The 27,072-nt window shown below is 39.7% G+C and overlaps 1 protein-coding gene across 1 annotated transcript in view; it reads right to left on the reverse strand.

Moving 5' to 3' along the window:
- The window catches only part of Morc1 (MORC family CW-type zinc finger 1), a 175,977-nt gene that overhangs the window by 97,367 nt on the left and 51,538 nt on the right, over positions 1 to 27,072 (reverse strand). Inside the window, exons 10-14 of the mRNA XM_028755604.1 lie at positions 23,224 to 23,303; positions 21,921 to 21,988; positions 19,635 to 19,699; positions 10,626 to 10,769; positions 8,631 to 8,785 (exon numbers count right to left, since the gene is read on the reverse strand). Of these exons, the coding sequence (XP_028611437.1) occupies positions 8,631 to 8,785; positions 10,626 to 10,769; positions 19,635 to 19,699; positions 21,921 to 21,988; positions 23,224 to 23,303 (512 nt within the window). The remainder of the gene's footprint in view (positions 1 to 8,630; positions 8,786 to 10,625; positions 10,770 to 19,634; positions 19,700 to 21,920; positions 21,989 to 23,223; positions 23,304 to 27,072) is intronic.

Raw genomic sequence — 27,072 nt, forward strand, 5'->3', positions numbered from 1 at the left:
ATAGTTCTACCTCAAGACTCATCTATACTACTCCTGAGCATATACCCAAAAGATGCTGTAACATCCCACCAGGGTACTTGTTCGTCTATGTTCACAGCATCTTTATTTGTAATAGCCAGACACTGGAAACAATCTACATGTCCCTTAACTGAGGAATGGATAAAGAAAATTTACACAATGGAATACTACTTAGCCAATAAAAACAAGGACATCATGAATTTCACAGGCAAATGGAGGGAACTAGAAAATATCATCCTGAGTGAGGTAACACAGACTCAAGAGGACATGCATGTGTCAAGAGCTCTACCATTTGATAGAGAAGAGGTAGGTGGAGCTGGAGTGAGGAGGAAAAAAGGAGAAGGAGAAAAAAGATGGTGGGAGATGTCCACGTCTCTAGGAGTCTCGGGTAGTTAAACCATGTCAAGATATTAGATATTGGGTAACAATTCTAAATGTGTGGGTATCTTGTGTATTGAGTATTTGCTGATGTATAAATCCATTGGATAATCTTTTAAAAAAAAAAGTAGCCTTCATCCCTAGGATGCAGGAGTGGTTCAATATATGAAAATCCATCAACATAATCATCAAATAAACAAACTGAGACAAAAAAAAGCACATGGTCATCTCACTAGATGCCAAAAATGAATTTGACAAAATCTAACACCCTTTCATGATAAAAGTCTTGGAGAGAGCATGGATATAAGGTACATACCTAAACACAATAAAGGCAATATATTACATGCCAATATCCAACATCAAATTAAATGGAGAAAAACTTAAATATTTCCACTAAAATCAGGGACAAGACAAGGCTGTCTATTATCCTCATATCTCTTCAATACAGTAGTTGAAGGTCTAGCTAGAGCAGTAAGAAAACTAAAGGAGATCAAGGAGATACAAATTAGAAAGGAAGAAGTCAAAGTATCACTATTTGCAGATGATATGATAGTATATACGTGACCCCAAAAATTCTACTAGAGAACACACAACTGTTAAACACCTTCATCAAAGTGGCTGGATACAAAATTAGCTCAATGAAACCAGTAGCCCTCCTCCACCCAAGCAATAAACAAGCTGAGAAAGAAGTTAGACAAACAGTACCCTTTCACAATATCCACAAATAACAAATACTTTGGTGCAACTCTAACCAAGCAAGTGAAAGATCTATATCACAAGAACTTCAAGTCTTTGAAGAAAGAAACTGAGGAAGATTTCAGAAAGTGGAATGATCATGAGCTCTTGCTCATGAATCAGTATAATTAACATAGTAAAAATGGTCATCTTACCAAAAGCAATCCACACATTCAATGCAATTCACATCAAAATTCCAACACAATTTTTATAGACCTTAAAATAGCAATTCTCAACTTCATATGGAAAAACAAAAAACCCAGGGTAGCTAAAATGATCCTGAAAAATAAAAGAACTTCTGGAGGTATTACTATCCTTGACTTCAAGCTGTACTACAGAGAAATTGTAACAAAAACTGCATGGTACTCATATAAAAAGACATGTGGATCAATGGAATTTATTTCAAAGACCCAGAAAGAAACCTACACACCTATGGAAACTTTATTTTGGACAAAGAAGCAAAAACTCTACAACAACAAATGAATATCTGAAATCAACAGATAGTGCTGTATTAACTGGATGTCTACATGTAGAACAATGCAAACAGATCCATATTTTTTACACTGCACAAAACTCAAGTCCAAATGGATAAAAGACCTCAATGTAAAATGAGATACGCTAAATCTAATAGAATAGAAAGTGTGGGATAGCCTTGAAATCATTGCTACATGAGACAACTTCCTGAACAGAACACCAATGGCTCAGGCATTAAGGTCAAGAATTAATAAATGGGACCTCATGAAACTGAAAAGCTTCTGTAAGACAAAGGATGTTGTCATAGGTCAAACAACAGCCTACATATTGGGAAAAGATCTTCACTAACCCTACATCTGACAGTGATAACTTCCAAAATATATAAAGAACTCAAGAAGTTAAATGCAAACAATCCAAATAATCCAATTAAAAATGGGGTACAGAATTAAACCAAATTCTCAACAGATGAAAAACAAATAGCCAAGAGGCACCTAAAGAAATTTCAATGTCCTTAGCCATCAGGGAAATCCAAATTCAAAATGACTCTGAGATTCCACCTTACACTAATCAGAATTGTTAAGATCAAAAACTCAAAGGACAGCACATGATGGCAAGATTGTGGAGCAAGGGAAACACTTCTCCATTGCTAGGTGAAGTGCAAACTTATACAACCATTCTGGAAATCAGTTTGGCAGGGTTTTTTTTTTCCTTTTCAGAAGATCCGGCATAGTTCTACTTCAAGACACAGCTATACCACTCCTGTGCATATACCCAACAGATGTTCTACCATCCCACAAGTACACTTACTCAACTATGCTCATAGAGCTTTACTTGTAATAGCCAGAAACAGGAAACAACCTTGATGCCTCTCAACTGAAGAATAGATACAGAAAATGTGGTATATCTACACAATGGAATACTACTCAGCCATTAAAATCAAATATATGAATTTTGTAGGCAAATGGATAGTAGAAAATATAATTCTGGGTAAGGTAACCTAGTCCCAAAAGGACATGCATGTTATGTACTCACTTATAAGTAGATATGTACTCACTTATAAGTAGATATTAGCCATAAATAAGTAGATATAAGTAGATATTATAAGTAGATATTAGCCATAAAGTACAGGAGAATCATGTTATAATCAACAGACCCAAAGAACCCAATAACAAGAAGAGTCCAAAGGAAACAAAGAAGATCTCAGAAGGGGAAACAAAAAGTTGATATTGGATGTTAATGGAAGGAAGGAACTGGGTGGAAGAGGGGAGGGGGATAGGGAAGGGGGAGAATGGTGGTGGGGAAATTATATATAAGGAGAGCAGGGGAGAGAGAAGGGAGATTGGTGAGGGGAGGGGCGATCTCTGGGATGGGGAGAGGCCCCAGAGGATCTATGCTAGACTACTAATAGTGGGAGATATGAATCTTGGAGTGGCCACTTCCTATAGTCAGGCAGGATTCCCAGTAGAGGGATAAGGATGGCTATCCACCCACAAAACCTTCAACCCAAAATGTGTCGTGCCTACAAGATGTGTAGGGACAAATATAAAGCCGAGATAGAGGGAATGGCCAACCAATGACTGCCCCAATTTGAGATCCATCCCATGGGAAAGAACCAATACCTTAGAGTATTAATGATAATTTTCTATGCTTGCAAATAGGAGCCTAGCATAACTGTGCTCTGAGAGGCTCCACCCAGCAGCCAATGGAAAGAGATGCAGATGGAGCTTGGGGAATCTTGTGAAAGAGTTTGGAGAAAGAATGAGGGACCCAAAAAGGACCGAGACTCACTGTATAGCAAGATAAACAGAGTCAACTAACCTGAACTGTTGGAGTCTCCCAAAATGAGACTCGCCAACCAAAGAGTGAACATAGGCTGAACCCAGGCCCCCTACACATATATAGCAGATGAACAGCTTGGTCTTCATGTGGGTCCCCCATCAAGTGGATCAGGGGCTGTCCCTGAGCCTGTTGCCTGCCTGCCTGCCTGCCTACCAATCTAGCACCCCTACCTGGACTGCTTTGTCTAGCCCCAGTAGAAGAGGGTGCACCTAGGCCCTCAGATACTTGATGTGTGGAGGGGTGACACCCAAGGGGAGTTTCCTCTAGAGAAGGGAAAGTTGGAATGGGGAGAGGACGTGTATGAGGGGTATTGAAAGGAGAGGAAGGGTTGGTGTTGGGTTGCAAAATGCATAAATAAATATTTTTTAAAAAAAGAATTAATGTATTACCAAGCTACACTGAAAACAACACAACCACTCAAGAAAGAGATGTTCTCATTTCAGTCAAGGCTGTCTATGCTTCCTTTAGAACATTTTCTTCCAGGTGATACCTCAAAGTATAAATGCCACAATGGTAGAAATAATGTGTCCACATAAATAACAACAATGAACTTGGAGCTCTAAGTCAAGGATAAACAAGGCAGAAGAGAGATAGGACTTACCTTTAAAGATCTTAAAGGCCAATAAGTGAAAAGACTTTAACCCTATATCCCATGGCCCATGTGGGAAGAGTGGACTTCGTCTGTCCACTCTTTTTCCTCCTTCAGAAATTATCACTTCCTCAGAGATGTATTATTTCTTAGTCTGTAGCGGTAAGCTAGTTAAACCACTTTGGCTCTTGGCAGATTGCACTTCTAGGCACCTGCCAGAGCCCTCTGGATTCACGAATGAAAGACACACACGCTAGCTTAATTTCTATATGATTTGATTAGCTCAATGGTTGAGCACTTTTAAAACTACCAGCAGCCAGGAAATACTCCACTCCAGTGTTCCTGGCTTAACACCTCCTAAATCCACATTTTACCTTTGTTTCACTGGCTCCTTCTGGGCATCCCCTTATCTTTGCTGACCAAGATGCTTCTGGGCAGCCCTTCTATTGGCTACTTTCCTTCTTGTATCTACTTTTCAACTGTTACTCCCTCCCGATTCCTTCCCATTGAAGTCTGCCCTACCCCTTCTCCTGGTGACCCTTTCTCCTCCTCCTCCTCCTCCTCCTCCTCCTCCTCCTCCTCCTCCTCTTCCCCTCCCCCTCCTCCTCCTCCTCCCCCCCCCCTCCTCCTCCTTCTCCTGTTATTCCCCCTGTAACCTAGAAGTCTCACCGCTTTCATCTTGCCCAGCCATTGGCCATTAGCTCTTTACTGATCAACCAAAAACCAACTGGGGACAGGGACCTTCAGCGTTTGGACAGGCAAATTCTGATTTTGGAGGCCAAATTAAGACAAAGCATTAGAGCCAATCCCTAACAGCCCAAAGTCTGAAGGTTTCCAGACACTGGCTGTGGCTTCCCTCTTTATTCTTCTCCATTGGGCAATCATTCTGTTTTTAATTGTTTGTCAGTGCAGATTAGCCTGCTGTCATTGATTGACTTGGGCCACATAAACTGGGTGACTTGTAAGCAATGGAAATTTATTCCTCACAGTGCTGAAGGCTGCAAGTCCAAGAAGAATGCACTGGCAGATTTGCAGCTATGGAGTCATATCCTGGTCCATGGATGGCACCCCCTCCCTCCTCTCATTTGCTCTCTTCTTTTAATAAGAATCACAATCACGAGGACTCTGCTGTCAGGACCCAAACACTTCCAAGAGAGCCCTCCTCCTATACCATCCTTTTGAGGAGCCAGGGTTTCAACTTATTAATGTGGGGTGGACACAACATTCAGACCATGACAACCTACAGAATTAAAAGTTGCTAGACAAGGTAGATCAGGTTTGATTGGTCAGCTCTAGAATACTCAACCCTACCATAGCTGGTTGAATTAGTAATCATGAGAAAGCTGAGGAGGTGTTAAGACATTTTAAAATACTGTTGTACTAAGTTTTTCAATTAGCCTGAAGAAGGTAGCATCTTTGCAACTGTGGAGGCCATGCTTCCAAGCTAAGCAACAGTGAAGTTGAGATGACTGTGACTAGGTTGAGTGATTTTTTGAATTCATTGTTAACTAAGAGCATGTTGAATTTTGTTGAGAAAGATTATGTGCATTACATCATAGGTTGTGCTTTAGCAATTAGTTCAATTAATTCCAATCGACATTAGAGAGTTAATAACACAAATGTTATCTATCTACATAATACATTTCATTCAACCTCTAATTTCATGTATGTTTTAGGCCATGATTTCTATCTTCTTCCCTACTCCTCCAAGCTGATGAATAGCTATAGCACCATTAGGATACAGAAGAATTTAGGAAACAGTAGCCAACAGTGAGGTGAGGACAGCCCTGGAGAAAATTATTTCTGATTTCCTTAGGATTCACTGTGCCAAAAAAAGAAATGCAGATATGGGAAATGACACAAAATCATTCCTTCTGCATTTCTCTCTCTCTCCTGATTCGATATTTTACAAGGGCCCAGTTCTCCATAGAAACAGATCAGATACAAAGATACAACAAATACAAAGATTGCATCTTTTATTTATAAGGGAAAAAAACATCTCAAATACTTTTCATTAAAACCCTGTGGTCTGCTGTACTGGCTTTAAAAGTATTAGTCAAGCATTACATAATTTTTGCTATTCTGTTGAAGGTCACTATACTCATAGGTTACTGAAACTCTCAGGTCATACTGATAGTATGACCTCAATGATTGAATTTCAATTTACCATGGTCTATGTTTGCTACCCTACTCCCATTGCCTTCCTTCCAGGAAAGCTTTTTGCTGCTGTTGCTGCTGCTGTTGTTGTTGTTGTTAAAAGCATTCTTCATCCCGAATTTAATTCATAGAGACTTATAGGATTTAAAATACAATGTTACTAACTAATATTAATAGAAACAGATAAATTATTTATTTTGAACCATATTACATCACTTGAGGATTTTGAAGGAAGTGGGGGGTGTGGTGCAGATAAGATAAGGACAGAAAATAATAGAGTTGGCATGGAGCCATGCTAAGTAACATCAGAATAGGAAAACCAGACTGTTGAGTGTACTTACACACCAGACCAAGGGGTTGAGAGAACTACACACATACAGTAAGACACCCCCAAGTAAATATCGCTATGACTTTTAAACATACGCTAGCTCTTTCTGGGGACTTCATTCCTTACTACAAGACTGGGAGGTGAAGGTCTGCATTACTGGAAGGATATGAAGAGAACAAGAGCCTCATAATTTCAGATGCTCACTGTTTCCGGTCTGTACAGTGTTAGCACTTGAAAACCAAGGAGCAAATGCATGGCTTCTCTTTCACTATTTATGACTACAATTCTGTTTATATTTATATCCTTCTATATGTTCTACAGCTTTAAATAGATCCTGTCAATCATTGTGATAATTCCTTTGCCATATATAACTTCAAATATGTCTCTGAAGGAGAGATATATATTCTATGGATACTGATGGTCCATAAATCACAACACAGACCCCAACATTAAGAGCACCATTGGTAGGGTACCTGTCTACTCTGCTGTCCTGTAAATTTATGCATCCTTCCCTCTGTGTCACTGGTAAGAAATTTTCAGGTGGAATTACAATGAGTACATAAGAAAAAAACACTCTAAAATTATTACTTAAAGCAGAGCTATAATATCTTAAATTGTCCTGGGGGTAGGAAACTATATTTGATATGCTTGAATTATGCATACTTCAAGCCAATCACTCAGCAGTACTATGTCTGTCTATGTTAAAAAGTATTTGTGCAATACATAGAACTGCAAGTCATTGTTTATGTCTTGGAAGTGAGGTAACACAGGTCAAATTTTCCAGACAATTGTTGTTTATCTTTTCAGCTTAGAAACATTTGTTTTTAATTGAGATGTTTCTAGTGTTAGTATTCTCCCTAAGTCTTCGATCTAAAGAGTACCATTTGACCTATCTACAGTCACATGGGTTGATATGAATTATTTCATGGTATGTGATGGCAAAAGATTCTCAGGTCCATGTGGGATTATGTGCTCTGGGAAAACAGTGGAGTCTCAGGGACCCTCTGAGAGGTTTCTCAATTTCTTAGAAACAATCTTCTGACCCCCTCTGCCATGAGCAGCTACCATAGCACACTGCTTTCCAATTGCTTTCCTCTTGAATTTTCTAGTCTGTTTTTGTCTGTACACACATGTATGTGTGTGTGCATGTGTGTGAGTGTGTCACAGAGAGAGAGGGGTGGGGAGAAAGAGATTTACTATGTAGCCTTGGGTGACCAGTAATTCCCTATGTAGACTAGGCTGTACTAGATTTCAAAGAGATCTACCTGCCTCTACCCCCAAAGTGCTAGGACGAAAGATGTGTACCACAATGACCAACTGATATTTTGGGGGTTTTTTTGGTCTTTTTTGCTTGTTTGTTTTTGTTTGTTTGTTTGTTCATTTGTTGAAATTTTTTGATTTTTTAAAAATAATTTTATTGGGTACTTTATGTACATTTCAGATGTTATCCCCCTTTCTCCATTTCCCCCCACCCAGAAACTCCCTATCCCATACCCCCTCCTCCTGCTTCTATGAGGGAGGATGTGCCCACACCCACCCACTCTCAACTCACCGCCCTCGAATTCCCCCACACTGGGGCATCCAGCCTTCACAGGAACAAGGCCTTCCTCTTCCATCTATGCCCAACAAGGCCATCCTCCCCTACATATGCAGCTGGAGCCATGCTTTGTTTTTTATCTGATATTCTAGGGAAGATTCTGAAACAGGTTCCCCTCTTACCTCTGCTTTGTTTTTGCAGCATTGGGAACAGAATCCACAGCTAAACAAGGATTCTATAACTACACCAAATCCCCAGTCTTTCTCTTATGTTTTCTTTTTTCTTTCTTTCTTTTTTTTGGTTTTTCAAGACAGGGTTCCTCTGTGTAGCCCTGGCTATCCTGGAACTCACTCTGTAGACCAGGCTGGCCTCGAACTCAGAAATCCTGCCTCTGCCTCCCAAGTGCTGGGATTAAAGGCGTGCGCCACCACCGCCCGGCTCTCTTATGTTTTCAAAGCAGAAGATTTTCCTCACGGCTTTGGGTTACTGGTTACTTGAATCAATATAATCTTTTCACCTTAAATGAATCCCAAGTTTGAGCCCCTTAAGTCTTACTCTGACCACAGAATACTCACTGATCCCGGTGTCCTTACAGTACTGGATCAAGTACTGTCCCAAGACTTTTAGTAAACGATTATATTCTTGAACATTGAGGAATTCTTGTTTATTATGGGATGGTTCCATGATCTCCAAGGGTATGTTCACAATTCCAATCACACCTGCACCAAGTCTGAGGAAGTAAATACATGTTTGAACTTTGTAAAAATCAGGCTAAAGAAAAAGAAAGGCAAACATGCACTGGTTACTTGCCGTCAAATCTTCCACAAATAAAAACACTGCCTTGGTGTGGACCATACTAAAGTGATTACGCTAACTTAAAGATACTTCATTATCTACAGTGAATTTCCAGAGACTTTGATTCTGTTCTACAGTGTTACCTGAGAAGGTCATTGATCTGTTAATACTTTTTCCAAACCTGTAACTTTTGTGGGGAGCCCAGTTTGTTAAAAAGGAATAAACTTTAAGCACAAACAACAGTAACCCCAGTATCTTTACACAATGACCCAATGTGGACCTTTAAGCCTAATACTGGACAAAAAGAACTACTTTCTTTGTCCCCATTTCACCTCTCAGGCTACAAATCTCAGCATTACAGTGGCTCTTAGGCATTCAGAGCTCCTGTAAGGGAACAGAACAGGCACAAAGGGGACAACACCCATCTGATTGTTAGTTAGCCTGATGCACAAAGGTTTTTTGGTTCTTTTCATTGTTTTTCTAGGGTGACAGGCTATACATCTACCTGGGATATTCTGATTTGTGACATTACAGAATTTGGGGGAAAACCTCCCATGTCCTAGAATGAGGACAACAAGAGGTTCGCTCCTCACTGTTCTTGCCATAGGATATATCACTCATTCCCAACTTGAAGCCCCTGACAGTTTCATATTTCACAACTCTCCTCTTCTACCCTGTCCTCCTTGGTTACTCACTCTGTGAGTCTAAATTTATGTCTCAAACAGAAGGCCTGATGTGACTTTCTTGTTTACTTCCGGCCCTTCTCACACAACATTCCTTTGTTCAGTTATCCATGAATTTATTCACACAGGCATTCAAAGTTAGCACCTGGACCTGTTCCAAGAACTCAGGACTCAGACAAAAGCAAGAAAGACAAGGTTCCTAGGTCTCATTCACTGAAGAATGACAAGCATGACATTAGCAAGTAGATAAATGTACAGGATCATGTTACAAGGTGATAAGTGGTGTTAAGAAAATAAAGTGGGCACTAAATTATGTGAAAAGTGACAGATGGGTGTGACAATAGAGCCCAGTTTTAATTAGGTAATCAAAGAAGGGGCTTTAGTATTCATGCCTGAACAACATGCCAAGGCCAATAGTGAGAAGATCTAAGGACAGAAAGCTCAATAGCAACGGCTAAAACTAACTGCTCTAAGAGGTTAAGCAATGAAAGCCAACTAATTTGAGTTTTAGAAAACCACTTTACAAATTAGAAAGGAAAAACTCAACTAGCCCTACTTGCAGATAACATGATTCTGTACTTAAGAGACCCTAAAGATTCGACCAGAAAACACTTAGGCCCCATAAATCCTTCCAACAGTATACTAAGATACAAAAGTAAGACCTGAAACTTTGCAACTGCTAGGGGGAAACACTCAGGTAACTGACAAGATAAGAGTTGAGAAATCCGTAACATGGTTCCTTACATGATTAGAGTTTGGATTTTCTTTTCTCTGTTAACATTTCTTTAATTTGTATTACTTTTTTACATGGTAAAACTAGGAACCCAAAGAGATGTGACAAGGGGTAGAAAGACATAAGGAAATACATGGAAACCATATTTTTTCTTACAATGTGATTTTCTCATTCGAGAGACAGCACACCGCTTCATCATATTATAAATTAGGCATATCAATGCCTGTGTAGTGAGAGGAAGAGTGAGTGAAGAACACGACACCTGCGGGTGTTATAGTGAATCGCACATCTAGCTCCACAGACAGAAATGGGCTGTGGCCTCCCTACACTGCCTTTAAATGGAGAAATGAACTACTTACAATGACTTCATCTTCAGCTGGGGGCCAACCTTCTCGTACATTTTGATCAACCTGTTATTACTGTAAATGAACATTCCAGCTTGTCTTTTGTCTTCTATGTGCACTCCAAAGAACAGAGAGAGAGTTCTTGCTTTCCTTAGTGCCCTAGAATTGTATTTAGAAAGGTTATTTGAAACTGCTCAATTAAAGAAAAATGTAAAATTTATAAAATGTCTAATAAACAAATTCTGGATTAAAAATCTTCAAATTACTGAATCAAGAAAAAGTCCCTTGTAGGTGTACCCATCTTCTTGAATTTCAGTTCATTCCAGATATAATCAAGTTGACAAAAAAAAAATAACCATCACAAGTCCACTCCTTGTCAAGTTAACACACAATCATATCTCCATATCCCATGCTTAAGTTCCAAATGAAAACAATAAACAGGTCATAATTACACCTATCATAATATAACTACCACATCTATAATCACAAGTGCATTATATATTTAACTATGTCATAATTTTACCTAACATGATATACCTATCCCATGCATAGCCACAAAAGCACTATAAATTTTTAGAATAGGTGGCAATATCTCTTGAGACATTCTTTAAATCTCTCAACTTACATATGATAACCATTGGCATTCCCTTAATTGATGTTAAATTACATAACAAAGAAACTGAGGAAAGAAAACACAAATATTTGCACAAACAAATTCTTAACAAAATATGGCAGAAACACCCATGTCGATTATAATACTCATTGCTGCAAATGGTCATGTGGCTTTAGCTGACATTTTATAACTACCTTCCTCTACTACACATTCTGTGTTCCCTCCACCCTCAGCAAGTCTTGGCTCTTTTCATAGAGGAGTACCCCACACCTTCATTCCGAATGGGTCTATCTATATCCTTTGTAATCCTATCTCGATTAGCTTGTTGTAGTTTCCTATTGACTTTAATTACAGGATATAGAAACATCAAAATATGCCCTAAAAGACCTCCAAAATTTCAGACATAATCTTTATTACTTCCATTGTGGAGAAGCAATCCAATATCCCGTTGGTAATCTGGATCAAGCATCCCTCTTAACACTGTTATTCCTTTCTTAGCCACCAGTGTTAAAGGCACCAGTGTTTGTCTCTGCTGTTGGCAGATCCGGCATTCAGCCACACCTGTAGCCAAGTCAGCCTTGTGTAAGTGGAAGTCCAGGTTGTCAAGCCCATGCATAACTTCCATCTCTGCTACCATGGCTACTTTTTTCATAGGCCCATTGGTTAATTTCAGTGATGCCTATGGAAAGGGTCTGACTGCCCACAGAACCGTTATTGTATCTATATCTACTTGATTACTAAACATCTCCTCTGCTGACATCACCTTTTGATGAATACATGAGCCACAAATATCTTCAAATTCTTCACTCATTTGGAGAGATCTATTGACACTCTTCTTCCCCAGTTATAATTCTCACCAATTTTACAATCATGATGTATTCAAGTTCTTGTCCATTCAGCCAATCCATTGACATGAATCAGTGATCAACTGCACATCGGGCCATTTTTCCTTTCAAACTAAATGTATGACCATGTGTGTGTACTGCCCAAAGATCTTCCCATTGGGGAGACTTCCCTTCACAAGTGTCTTTTAGTGTTGTCCCAGAAACAGGCTATAATGTTGTCCTGTCCACTTCTACATGGTACTTGCATAACGTGCAGAACCAACAGTAAAAGAGCCCCCTAATCTTCTTTCCCTCAGTCATCTGATCATAGGGCTCACTGTATAATACCATAGGTGCATGCTTGGAAGGAGATGACACTGTAACAGCAGTAGAACCATAGACAGTTAGACAATTTCTTGTAACCTGTTCATGCCTTCAGGGACCTGCTCTGGACATATCATATACATACCATTTCCATTTGGTAATGGATTGCTACCGAGAAAGTCCTACTTTATGGCTTCGTTAGTCTGCAGCTCAGGTCATTTGGTAACTTTGTGGGCTATTATCGAACTTCCAGGTCCAATAGCATGCCAAGAGCTGTCTCTCAAAAGGAGAATAGTGTCTGAAAATGGTGTCAAAGTCTTACTCCAAAATCCCAAAGGTCTCCTCTTGGATTCACCTATAGCAGCTTGACAAAGGCATGAAACATCATCCCTATCTGCCACTTATATCTCAAGTACCAATAGGTCTGCTGAATCATGGCCCAAGTGGTAGGGCAGCCTGCACAGCATCCTGGACTTGTTGAAGACCCTTCTCTTGTTCCAGGCTACACTCAAAGCTAGTCAATTTCCAAGTCACTTGATATATGGGTCAAAGTAACCCTCCAAGTGAGGGGTGTGCTGTCTCCAGAATCCAAATAGGCCCACAAAATGTTGTGCTTCTTTCTTGGTGGTGGGAGTGAAATAACTTATCCTTTACCTCACAAGGAATATCTCTGCATGCCCTCCCTACACACTAGTCTCCTAAGAAATTCACCAAGGTAGAATGCCCCTTGAATTTTGTTTGTATTTATTACCCATCTGCTGGTACCCATATGTGTTACCAACATATACAAAGTGGTTGCTACCTCCTGCTCACTTAGTCCAATCAGTATAATGTTATAAATACACTGGGAATCAATGTGATATTTTGTGGAATAATAAATGATCACAATATCTTCAAACTAAGTTATGATACACGATCGGAGAGTTAATATATCCTTGAGGTAAAGGTATACTGCTGCCCTTGCCAACTGAAAGAAAAACTACTTCTGGCAGTCCTTATGGACAGGTACCAGAAAACGGCATTTTGGTAGATCAATAGCTGCATATCATGTACCAGGAGATGTGTTAATTTGCTGGAGTAAGAACACCACATCTGGTATAGCAGCTGCAGTTGCATAGTCACTATTTGATTGAGTGTTCAACAGTCATTTGTCATTCTCCATAATCCATTTGTCTTCTTTACTGGCCAGATAGGAGAGTTAAAGAAAGACGTGGTGGGAACCACCATCCCAGCATCTTTTAAGTATTTAATAGTGGTACTAATTTCTGTAATTCATGCAGAGGTGTGATACAGTTTTCAATTCAACTATTTACTTGGCACAGGCAACTCTAAAGGTTTCCTTTAGCCTTTCCAGCTATAATAGCCTTTACTCCACAGGTCATGAAAATATTAGAATTTATCTATCCGAATTACACATCCAGTGACTGGGGAAATAATCACAGGATGAATTCCAAAACTCACTGGACATACTGTGAATCAGGCTTCATAAACACCTGCCCTCTCTCTATAAGTCCCTAATTTAACTGGAAGGCGACAGTGCTTCTTGGGATCCAAGAGAATCTGTATTAATCCAGAACCAGCATCCAATAGACACAGAAAAGACTGATTGTTTCCTTTTCCCCAGGGCTCAGTTACCCTTGTAAGAGGCCATATGTTCCTCTCAGGAAGGACTAGAAAAAGGCTAACAATACAACCCTTGGGTATTTTAGAAAGATCCTTCTTCGGGAGAACTAAAGGGTACTAGGTCTGCAAATGGGCTCAAGTCTGGAAATTGGTTCATAGGCCATAATCCAATATAACCTTTATTTTATTTGAGAATTTTTCTGCTAATACAGATGAAACAAAAAATGCAATAGGCTAGGAACAACAACGGTGGCTCACAACCATCTGTAATGGAATCCAATGCCCTCTTTTGGTGTGGCTGAAGACAGCTACAGTGTATTCATATACATAAAATAAATAAATAATTCTTTTTTAAAAAATGTAGTAGGTTTTCAATCTATTTCTTGCCTGGAAACACCATAATTGATTACCTAGAATCAAAGGGCCATACAAGTCATGCCATCATAAAAATCACAATGCCTGTACTGAACATTATGGGTCAGATCATTATGGACAGTGCTTTGCCTATGCTGTCCATTATGATAACTATGATCACCTTGTCTTTGATTCACTGCTGTGACCTGGCCCATACTACTTTAGGACCCCCTAAATTCCACTGTTTTTAATCCATCCAACTGAACAGTAGAATCCCCAACTCTTAAGTTCTAGCACAAGAAAAAAAAGGGCAACAATAAAGTTCTTCAAACACACTGGTGCTCCTCTCTCCATTTTGCATTTTATAGGATTAGTGAAGAGCACAGCTTCTGACTCTTCCCATTGTGGAGTATTTTACACAGTATACCCACTCCGGCATTGCAATTTCTCTGAACCTTAAATCCCACTGTCGTCAATCGTAAACCAGGAAATATAAGGCATCTCCAACACCTTCTCAGTCAGCCATCTTTTGACAAATGCTTCAGCAACCATTCAAATTTTTGACACTTTTTAAACTGTACTAGCTTCTACATTAAACTTAGAGTCTCCAGTCAGTGGGCCCATATCAATAAACTCAGACTGATTCAGTTTCATGTTCCTTCCACCATTATCCCATACCCTTAAAGTCTATTCCCACACATGTTCCCCATACTTCTGCTTGAAAGAATTATTAAACTTGTTAAGTTCCTCAGTAGGATAGAGCACCTCCTCACTATCTCCCCTCCAGGAACCTGCTTAGAGTTAAGACTGGTTAGAGGTCTGGAAGTTAACTATTGGTGGGCCCTGAAGAACATCAATATTGTCTTGCCTGACATCCTTGAAGAACGTTACTGATAGTTTAGAAGACAATGAAATAATTTCCCTTTTCAAAAGTATAAAGGGCAATATTTCAGGGGTGTGAGGTACACCTCCTGCTGAGAGTGGATAGACTACTTCCTTAGATGAAATAAACCCTTGAAAAACTGAGGACTTGGAGTTCTCAGCCTCAATAGAGTCCTCTCATACATCACCGTCCCACGTTAGAGGATCCCATTCTTAGTCAATTAATCGCCTCAGGCTGGGATTTGAGTTTTCACTGTAATTCAACCAATTTTTTAATGAAAGCTTCTCATTGATTTTCCATAATGTGAACTCTGTGGCTAATGGAGAAAAGATTCTCTTCCAGGGCACGTTTAGAAAACATTAGACTGCTTATGCGCATCTGGAGATTGTTAATTTTACCACTAAGTTCAATATCATCCTACACCATATTGAAATATGAGAAGTTGCCTGATTTTATAATAGAACTCATTCTTTTCCTTTGTCAATATATCCAATATCCTAGGAGCAAATGACCAGCATCATTATTTTCCTTATTTTTCCACAAATTGTCGTAAGTTTTATATAGAGAGTCACAAAATCGATTGCCTTTCACAATTGGTAGATCAGAGTAATCAGATGCATTTGTCTCCTTAACTTCATAAAACAGTTCGTACCATGGGTCTTCAGTAGTCTCCAAACTCCCAGGAGAGGCTTCAGAAACTGTATGTGTTAACAAATTGAAAAACTTATTCTGGGTTGCTAAAATATCCATCCTTATACTTCTGTTGATCTAGAAGCATTTCTGGTAAGAACCTAGTAATTGTTCAGTCCTCAAGGCTGGATATCTCAGTTGGTCTTCAGTATACATCAGAATCCCAAAGAAGTGGTTCTAAATATAGTGAAGGGATGGACTTGCCAGTGAGAGCAAACAGGAAAAGAAACCCACCTTCTTTCTTCCATGTCCTCTATACAGGCTGCCAGCAGAAGGTATGGTCCAGATTAATGGTGGATCTTCCCACCTCAAAAGATCTGGATTAAAAATGGGTCTTCCCACTTTAAATAATTTAACTAAGAACAATTCCCTTACAGGTGCATGCAGCTTTAGTTAATATTTAGTTGGTGTTTTAGTTAATTCCGTATATAATCAAGTTGATAAGCAAGAATAGTCATCACAATAGTATGGTCGAAAAAATGGTAAAGTGGCTCTTAAAAGAAACATTTCTAACACTGCATGTGTCTCCCACTTGTGATGTGTTCTCAACTTACAAAAAAAAAACTGACAAAGGTTAAACTGTAAAAAATATGTTCTCTAGCTTTTTCTTTAACATTTGCCCAAATTCAAAAATATAAATAAAAGCTAATAAAGTCAATGTACATGGACAACAGACAGGATAGGTCAGTACTATAGTCTTGTTTGTTTGTTTGTTTTGTTTCGTTTTGTTGTTTTCCTCGACATTAAGTTTTTGGTTTTCTTTTTTTTTCTATTAAGTGTTAAAAACCAAGAGGTGAGGGAGGGAGGGGAGGGAGGGGAGAAGGGAGTGAAATGAGGGGAAAGGGGAGAGGGGAGAAGAGAAAGGGGAGAGGGGAGGGGGAAGGGGAGAGGGGAGAGAGAGAGAACAGATTGTCATGGTACAAGGAAGCTGCTGGAGCTATAGAAAGCACCTGGATGTGAGACGCAAACTTGGATCATAGTCACAGTAACCTGGCAACCACAAGCTACTTGAACAGTGTCCCACCTGCAACATGGGGAAAATGTCTACCTAGACATGGGATATGGTGAAGACTGAAAGATGATTTTTAGGAATTCATTTGGAATGGTAAGAGATATAAAAATCTTCCTTTCTCAGCCCCAAATGGCCACAAATAGGATCTTTTCTCAGGTCTCAGAGGTTGAGTTACTGACATAGGTATTATATAATACTAAATCTATATACACCTAAGGTAATAAATAGATCAAAGCCTTCCTCAAAAATCTTTACTTAGCCATGAGATTCCAACTCTGCAACAAACTAGGATACTGACAGTGCATGGGTTCCCAAACAGGGCATCAAAAGATACGACATCATCACTAAATGGTACGAGATACTCTGATGGTCTAGAGATTTACAAGCACAGGCATGGTGATGCACATGCATCTTTAGTCCTATCATTCAGGACCCAGAGTCCAGTGTATTAAAGTGAGTCTAAGTCCAGCCTAGTCCACGGAGTGAATTCTAGGCCAGCTATTGCTACATAGTGATACTCTAAAACTAAATGAAAAAACACAGAATTTTCATAAACAGAATGCTGTTACTTTGTTTGCTAACTTTAAGTTTTAATTTAAAAATTAGCACTCTCCTATAAATCCATTCAGGGCAACTGCCATTATTGCCAGTACAGGTTAATTTTAACACATTCCACTATGGCTGGAAATGAGTTATTAACAAAGTTTTTCTTTCTGAAGACTAGTAGAAATCTTAGTTTTCAATAGAAATATCCATGAAATTTAAATAATTTTGGTAAATGTATTAATAATATTTTAAATTTGCTTTTGGCATCTGCATAATTAACATTTTAAGCTTATGTTTAAAGGTATAAATAAATGTATCATCAAAATGATACTGGGAGCTAACCACTATTCCCTGAAAAGATGTCAATTTTCAAAGTCTGACTTGATCTGTACAACAGTAGCTTCTTTTTTTTTTATTTAACTTGCTCAGTACCTGAGACTGTGAACAAGTCAAACTTACAAACTTAAATATTTGTTTTGTAAGATAGCCTTGCCATTTTTATTTTAATACATATAAGTGACACATCCCTTCAAATGTGAATTCTTATTTTAAATTTTAAGCTCTAGAGTAAAGGACAAATGATGGAGGGAAGAGTGAGGCTGCCATATGTTCTCCTGCTCGGGTCATCTTCATAAGATCTAAACTGACAAAATCTGAGAGGGTTTCTGGTTTGTCTTCACCATTATACAGACACAAAAGTACACATAGATACATCAGGGAAATGCAAATCAAAACAACTCTGAGATTCCATCTCACACCAGTCAGAATGGCTAAGATTAAGAACTCAGGTGATAGTAGATGCTGGCGAGGGTGTGGAGAAAGAGGAACACTCCTCCATTGTTGGTGGGACTGCAAGATGGTGCAACCACTTTGGAAATCAGTGTGGCGGTTCCTCAGAAAATTGGACATAGCATTACCCGAGGATCCAGCTATACCACTCCTAGGCATATACCCAGAAGATGCTCGAACATATAACAAGGACATATGCTCAACTATGTTCATAGCAGCCTTGTTTATAATAGCCAGGAGCTGGAAAGAACCCAGATGTCCTTCAACTGAGGAATGGATTCAAAAAAAATGTGGTATATTTACACAATGGAGTATTACTCAGCTATTAAAAACAATGAATTCGAGAGGTTCCTAGGTAAATGGATGGAACTAGAAATTATCATCCTGAGTGAAGTAAGCCAATCACAAAAGAACACACATGGTATTCACTCACTGATTATCGGATATTAGCCCAGAACCTTGAAATGCCCAAGATGCAACTCACAGGCCACATGAAGCTCATAAAAAAGGAAGACCAAGTGGGGGTGATTCAGTTCTTCTTAGAAGGAGCAACAAAATACTCAAGGGAGCAAACATGGAGACAAAGTGAGGGACAGAAACTGAAGGAGGGGCCATTTGAAGACCTTTCCACCTGAGTATCCACCCCATATGCAGTCACCAAAGGTAGATGCTGATGTGGAAGTCAGGAAGTACATGCCGATAAGGGCCTGATATGGATGTCTCCTCAGAGGCCTTCAAGAGTCTGACATATTCAGAGGCAGATGCTCACAACTAGCCATTGAACTGATCATGAGGTTCTCAATGGAGGAGTTAGAGTGAGGACTGAAGGAGCTGAAAGGGTTTGTGGCACCATGAGGAGAGCAACAATACCAACCAACCACAGCTCCCAGGATCCTAACCACCAGCCTGGGAGCACTTATGGAGGGATCCAGGGCTTCAGCTGAATATGTAAGAGTAGAGGGCCCTGCCGGGCACAGGTGGAAGATGAGATCCTTGACCTCATGAAGGCTGGATGCCCCAGGGGGTGGGAATTGTGAGGGTGGGGAAGTGGGAGTGGGGGGGGGTAGGTGGGGGTTACATCCACAGAGAAGAAGGAGGAGGGGTAAGGGGATGGGGGGTTCCCAGGTGGGTGGGGGATGGGGGTAAGGGGATAACATATGAAATGTAAATAAAATATCCAATAAAAAAAAGTCATCCATGTTTTACAATACACATTGATTGGGAAAGCATCACATTAAGATTTACTATCGTAATACATCACATGCTAAAGATGAGAAATTACCATATACCATAAAATCTGCCCACTTAGACATAAGACCTTGACATGGCATGGGGTTCCTCACAAACAGAAAGCCTTAAGCCTTACCTCTGTTTCTGGCGAAGATTTTTATGCTTTGTCTCCACATCTTCCAGAGCTTTCTGTAATACATCCTGTAGAAGGACATTTGGTTGAGTGGAAACATAAGGACACTGAATTGATGCCAGCTGAGCTGATACCCTGTTATCAGAAGGTTCTAGGGCAGCAGAGACAGCTCACCGTGTTTAATGCAGTTTGAATAGTAGGAACTCAACAGTCACACAGTAATAGGTTTCATTCCAGTGTTTCCAGAATACACCCTAAGTCCAAATCTACCATTCTCATTTTGCAGGATCTAAGATGCCCTCTGTGCCTTCATTTTACTCCCTATGAAGCAGAAGGGTTTTAACACAAACTTCTTGAAAACTTGAGTGACTTATTCAATGCATATAGACACTGACTTTTGTCTGGAGGAACAGGAATCCTGGATTCTGTCATCACTGAGGTGTATTTCAGTAGTAACTTTTGTTAGTGTCCCTCTCAATATGTACCCCCTTCTTATCAAATTCTGGACTGACACTTCCCAAATGTTCCATTTATAGGTTCCTCTGGCTTTTTTCTTTTCAGAGTGCCCTAAAGCCAGCCCCCAGCCTAACTTGCTTTTAATCTGATGCATTTACTTATTCCCCTACCCATCTCTAGTATGTTCCCATTCCCTCTAATTAGGCTGAAGAGGAAGTATCCATTATTACGGTTCTCATAGATAATAATAGACTTTTATAGGGAGTACTTGGGAAGAGAGAAACATCATAGGGACTCAGAGGGGGACAAGAGAGGGTAATGGAGTTAATGTGATCAAAATGTATTCAATGCATGTATGCAAATGTTATACTGAGATTCATTAGTTTATATAGCATATGCTAATAAAAACTTATTTTAAATAGACATTCAAAGAGCATCATCCATCACATATGACTGAGAACATCTCTTGATGGTGACACTCTTGGTGGCTGTATCCCTGTCCCACTGTCACTTTCACTGTCTTTTAAGTTAAAAGGGGAGTGGTGAAGTGCAAAAAAAATGTCATATTAAACTTTCTGAAAGCATGTAAGAGGTCAAAGTTCAGGTCATTCTACTCTTTGGTCTTCTCTGCATTAAACTAACCAGGACACTTCAGAGATTCTAAGCAAGCTGACCAAAGACAGCTCACACTTCGTGATAGAGCACCGAGCACAGGGCAAAAGCACAGATATGAGAAACTAGACCCTGAGCAACGAGAGTCTATTTCTCTCAGTTCTCATATACAGAAGGCAAAGGGCATTGATAATTTTAGAAACAAAATAAAAATGCTTAAATTACAAAATTAAAAATAAGATAGAGTTACTTTTTTCTTTAAAATGACAGCAAGAATATAAGAATCTTGAGAAAGCGATGATTTTGCTTTGCTTGGGGCATTAACACACACCTCTCTCTTGACTTTGTCCCTTCTGTGTGACCTGTAGACTGGTCTTGAGTCCCTGGCTCTCAGAGTTAAGGCCAAATCACTGCAAAGACTTACTTATTTGACCTGTAGCAGAGGTAATGGAGAAGGAATTCCTCTTCTCCATTTCAATTCCTTTTCATCTCTTTGCACACAAGCAAGTTGATGCAGTACTTACTGAATCACCATGGTGGAAGTGTTATGCCACGGTTTTGGTAAGGGCAGACTTACAGCGCATATCTTGCAGCTATATTCTTTTTCGGTTAGCTGCAGTATGCTATAGTTAATAATTATAGCTCTTTATGAACGTGCCTTACTTGTGGGCATATTACAAGGATTCCAGAGATTGTTTATGAACTGTGTGAACCAACTCACAAGAAAAGAGCTTTGTAAGCTGGAAGTGTTGTGATTAATATTCATAATTATGGTCTATGATTCCTAGTGCTGGGAAGAAGGATTGCTTATTAGCCCTCTTCTTGCTTTCCCCATTTATCTGGGTCCATGGAGAGCTGTAATTTGAATAGATATTTCTGAGGATGCTTCATAGGCTAGATATTTTTCTGCCATCTTTTCATTATTTTCTCTTTTTCTTGTAGCGCTTTCCTTTTCGTTTTAAAGAAACTGGATGTAAAGCTCTTTCACCCTGCTCCAAATTCATCCGAGATCCTGCTCATTTTTGCTCCACCTTAGCCTTCCCCCTTCTCACTGGGTTTCCATTCCTCTTTTTCTGCACTCACACGATCTGCTTACCTGTGCTAAAACCACCTATGTCTTTTACGCTTGTGTGGATTTAAGAGTTTAGAAATAACATGATCAGCGACAACTGTACACAGGGGCATTGCTCACCATTGAAGATGACTTTTTGTACATCATACCTTGGCAGAAGACGAAATGCTGTGGGGCTGGTTTACTTTGGCTTGCACCTCTTTAAACATGAGTTCAGCTGGGAACAGAAGCACAAAAGTTATGTATGACATAGATAGATTCTTCCAAGACATTTTTAAAGCACATGTTTTCTATACTTATAGCCATGACCACTGAGGATGCCACAGAGACCACAATCTGAACACCCTCTGTTCCTCACAGAGATCATGCATTTTAACTCTTCTATTTGAGAGAGGCGGAAGCTGTTGTTGTGGGTAAGAGTGTCCCCTTGGCAAGCAGGAGGAGTTAACTTTGAATTCCAGTCGCCAACATAAAAAATGGGGCAAGGCTGCATATGTGTATACATGCACTATGGGGTAGAGATATGCAGATCCAGAAAGCTTGCTGGTTAACCTGCCAAGTTCAAATGGAAAAAAAAAATGTACTTCTCCAAATAGAGGTAATGTTCATCATTAACATGAGCTAACAGAGCATCATGGCATCCAGGGTTTCTAACATATCAATTCATTCTTAGATGTTGGGGATTCTGCTGGCTAGCTTTATGTCAACTTGCCACAAGCTATAGTTATCCAAGAGGGAGAAAGCTCAATTGAGAAAATGCCTCCAGAAAATTGGACTACAGGAAATCCTGGAGGGTATTTTATAAATTTGTGGTTGATGTGAAAGGGATGGTACTGCCCTGGGCTGGGCATCTTGGGTTCTATAAGAAAGCAGGCTGAGTAAGCCACAAGGAGCAAGCCAATAAATAGCACCTTTCCATGGATTCTGCACCAGCTTCTGCCTACAGGTTTCTGCTGTCAATGCTTTCAATGACAAACTGCTATATAGAAAGTGAATAAGATAAACTCTTTACTCCCCAAGTTGCTTTCTGTGCTTTATCACAGCAATAGTAACTCTGTCTAGTACAGGGACCACACTTAAGATACTAAACTACAGGTCAGTGAGATGGCTTAGCATGCTAGCAGGCATGTGCATAAAACCAGAGTTGGAGCCCTAGAACCTGCATCAAAAAAGAACTGACTCCTCCAAGTTGTTTATTGACCAACACACACACACACACACACACACACACACACAGAAGGTGAAAGAGGGTAAATGTGAAAAAGATACTAAATTATATCATAATTAAACCAAGATACACAGTGCATTTTAAGTTCTAGAGACTGGAGCTGCATTTGCCTGACAATGACAGTACCTGCAATGCCTACGACAGTGTTTTCCTGAGAATAAGTGTTTGATTAGCATTTGCTAAGTGGATGAACCAAAATGATTTGTCTGTAGAAACCCACATACCTATCTTTACTGCTTCTTCTGCCTTTTTAACTTCAGCTTTAAACTTCCCTTTGAAAGAAGATGTAGTATATTGGTACTGTCTGGGAAAAAGAAAAGAACATCATCAAGTCAGATTATCATTTTAAAGAGCACTAATAAGAGAATATTGTTCAGTAAGACAATGTACTCCAGAAATACACAATTGTTAAGAAAGAATGATTCACTGAGTAAGTTCCATCTACCTGATGCATTAGCAGACTTCATATCTATAAAAACATCACTTGCCTTTTAATACATGGCAATTTTTCTTGAGGAAAATTCACTGTCAGGAAATCATGAGTCAAGAGTGAGGTTAACATCTCTTCCCACACAGTGTTCGCTTACATGTAAAAAACAGAACTCTCAAAAAGGAAATACAAGATCACCCAAGTCCTCCACTGTCAAAGTTTCCAGTTAATATATATAGCTCTCTCACTCTGGTCATCGTTGACACTATATAAATGGCTTCTCCAGTCCCCAAGCAATTATCTCTGCCTGAAATGCTCAGAAAAACACATAAAAAGCCATTTTGACCTACAAAAAGCCCCACTTTCTGCTGTATTGATGAAGTATCCTATTTTTAAGGTCCATTGTTTTAGTGACAGCAATTTCTAGAATAATCAATGAAAAATAAATATGTGTGTATATCTATGTATTTATGAACTCAGGGAAAACAAATCAGGAGTAAGATGGAGAGTACACCTTTCCAAGGGCTGTTGATTGGGAGGCTCCAGAAGCTCCCAAAAGAATATATCCAATTGCTCCTGTTGTTGCTTTCCCACAAGAACACGTGGTTAAGACCCTAAAGATGACACATGTTTTAGCCACAGGACAATGAGAAAGCAAGCTGGAACTGTGCTGGAAGTGTCCTCTCTGCTGGCTAGCCTTCCCTGGGCTGGAAGGTGCTAAGCAGGCTTCTAGGAAGAATTATCATCAATAGACACACAGCTGTGGACTCCAGCCAGGGAAGATGCACCCACTCGTGCAACAGTGGCAAGTCTGTTATGGGGATAACTAACTGCTTTCTTACTGGACTTGATGGCTGGTCCATGGGAGAGGATGCACATTTAGTACCACAAACCTGGCCAAAAGCATACAGCTTAGGGGGGCAGTCAAAGCCCCTAGCAGGAAGCTGATGCTGTTATTTTGCTAAATGGACATGATGTGCCTGTCCAATTACCCTCTAAAATAGCTATGCTTGTGCTCACAGGATGGTGCTACTGCCTGTTTTGACCAGAGAAGCTTTTCTGCAGTGGTCAGCAGAGACTACTGAAACTGGTAACTTGTCAAAGAGTATAGAATAAATAACTTTGAATGACAAGACATAAGTGGCCCAGCTATAACACTACCCCCAAGACATGGAGAACATTGTAGGAAAAGAATCAGAAAGAGTATAAAACCAGAAAGAGGAAAAAAGTATGCACGCCAATTCTGGGCATGACACAGAAGCTGCACCCTTGAATGAACAGCAGCTGTGGTTAAATGCTTAGATCTGTGCAAGATCAGACCCATCAGCATCCTGTCAAGAGGAGTCACCCCTCCTTGAGAATATATACACAGATAACGTAACAGAGGAGTGAGCTGGTTAGCTGTTTGTCAACTTGACACAAGCAAATGGTCATCTGGAAAGAGGGAACATCAATTGAGAAAAATGTCTCCTTCATGTTAGCCTAAGATCATGTCTGTGCATATATTCTAGATTAGTGATTGATGTCACACATTGGGAGTAGTACTACCCCAGAGCAGGTGGTCCTTTTTATTGTCAAAAAACAGGCTGAGCAAGCCAGTAAACAGCCTTCCTCTCTGGCCCCTGCTTCAGTTCCTGCCTCCAGGTTCCTACTTTGGGTTCCTGCACTGACTTTCCTTTACTGCAAGCTTGAAGTATAAAATGAAATAAATTCTTTCTTCCCCAAGTTGCTTATGGTCATGGTGTTTACCACAGCAATAGCAAAGCAGAACAAGAAAGACTTTTTCCATCCTTTGGTATAAACAAGTTCCCACCCAGGGTCCTGTAAATAAACCTAATGAAATTCACACACACACACACACACACACACACACACGCGTGCACGCGCACATACATACACACACACACACCCATGCATGCACAGTGGTAGAAAGAGAGGCTGCTTGGGAGATGGAAAGGATTAATGGAGGAGAACACAGTTGAAATACATGTTCATGTATGAAGATGTCATATATCATTACAAATAATATATGCTAACAAAAAACTCAAAGAAGGAAAGTTTTGTAGCATAGGTCGCCCTGATGGAGTTACAGCTACAGGCATATATAGAGGATCCTTGGAAACTGGCTCTTAAATTTTGTCTTAAAATTTAATCATCATGGAAAGGAACAATCTAGAACATTCAACTTGGGAAAACCCAAAGCCCAACAACCCTCACGCTGTGCTTTTGCTTCACAGTCCTAATGACTCAGGAGACCATCGGTCATACAAATCTCATTTATAAAGGCACAGGACAGCTAATTCTATGTGTCAACACAACTGGGTTATGACCAGAAAGCTGATAAAATGTTACTTCCAAGTGTGTCTGTCAATGTGTCCCCAGAGGAGATGAGCATTTAAAGATATAGACTAACAAAGACAATCCTTTCTCATCAGTGTGTCTGGACATGGCCCAGCTCCTCAAGGGTAGTAGAAGCATAAAATGAAAGCAGGCTAATTCAAGCTCTGCTTGAGCTGAGGCACTCAACTCTCTTGTCTTGAAACATCAGAACTTCAGATTTTGGGCCTGCATGTGCTGTGAATTACCTCTTTTCCCTGCCCAGGTACTCAAGCAGTTGGACTTAGAATAAAAGTTATGCCATCTACTACCCTGGTTAACAGGCCTTTGGTTTCAACCTGATGTATATTACTGGTGTGTTGTTGGGCCCCCAGTTTGCACATTGCAGATGGTAGGAGCAATTCAAAGGATAATTGATGGAAAATGCCAACACAAGGAGGAAAACTACAACCTACAAAAAGCAACCCCAAAACCAATAACCCCAAAAGAAGATAGCTATACAAACACAATTCTGCCTCTAATAACAAAAATAACAGGAAGCCACAATCATTTTTCCTTAATATACCTTAACATCAATGGACTCAATTTCCCAATTAAAAGACACAGACTATCAGACTGGATACACAAACAGGACCCAGAATTTTGCTGCATACAGGAAACGTACCTCAGTGACAAACTACCTCAGAATAAAAGGATGGAAAACAATTTCCAAGCAAATGGGTTCAAGAAACAAGCTGGAGTAGCCATCCTAAATATCAAATAAAATCAACTTTCATCAAAAAGCAATCAAAAAAGATAAAGAAGGACACTTCATACTCATCAAAGGAAAAATCTACCAAGGTGAACTCTCAATTCTGAACATCTATGCTCCAAATGCAAGGGCACCTACATACATAAAAGAAACTTTACTAAAGCTCAAAACACACATTACACCTCACACAATAATAGTGGGGGATTTCAACACCCCACTGTCAGCAATGGACAGATCATGGAAACAGAAACTAAACAGAGACACTTTGAAATTAACAGAAGTTATGAACCAAATGGACTTAACAGACATCTATAGAACATTTCATCCTAAAACAAAAGAATATACCTTTTTCTCAGCACCTCATGGTACCTTCTCCAAAATAGACCATATAATTGGTCATAAAACAGGCCTCTACAGATACAAAAAGATTAAAATAATCCATTGCATCTTATCAGATCACCACGGACTAAGACTGGTCTTTAATAATGACAAAACCAATGGAAATCCCACATGCACATGGAAACTGACCAACTCTCTACTCAATGATGACTTGGT

The sequence above is a fragment of the Grammomys surdaster genome, unplaced genomic scaffold (genome assembly GCF_004785775.1).
Source record: "Grammomys surdaster isolate TR1022 unplaced genomic scaffold, NIH_TR_1.0 126066, whole genome shotgun sequence".
In the NCBI taxonomy this organism is placed as follows: Eukaryota; Metazoa; Chordata; class Mammalia; order Rodentia; family Muridae; genus Grammomys; species Grammomys surdaster.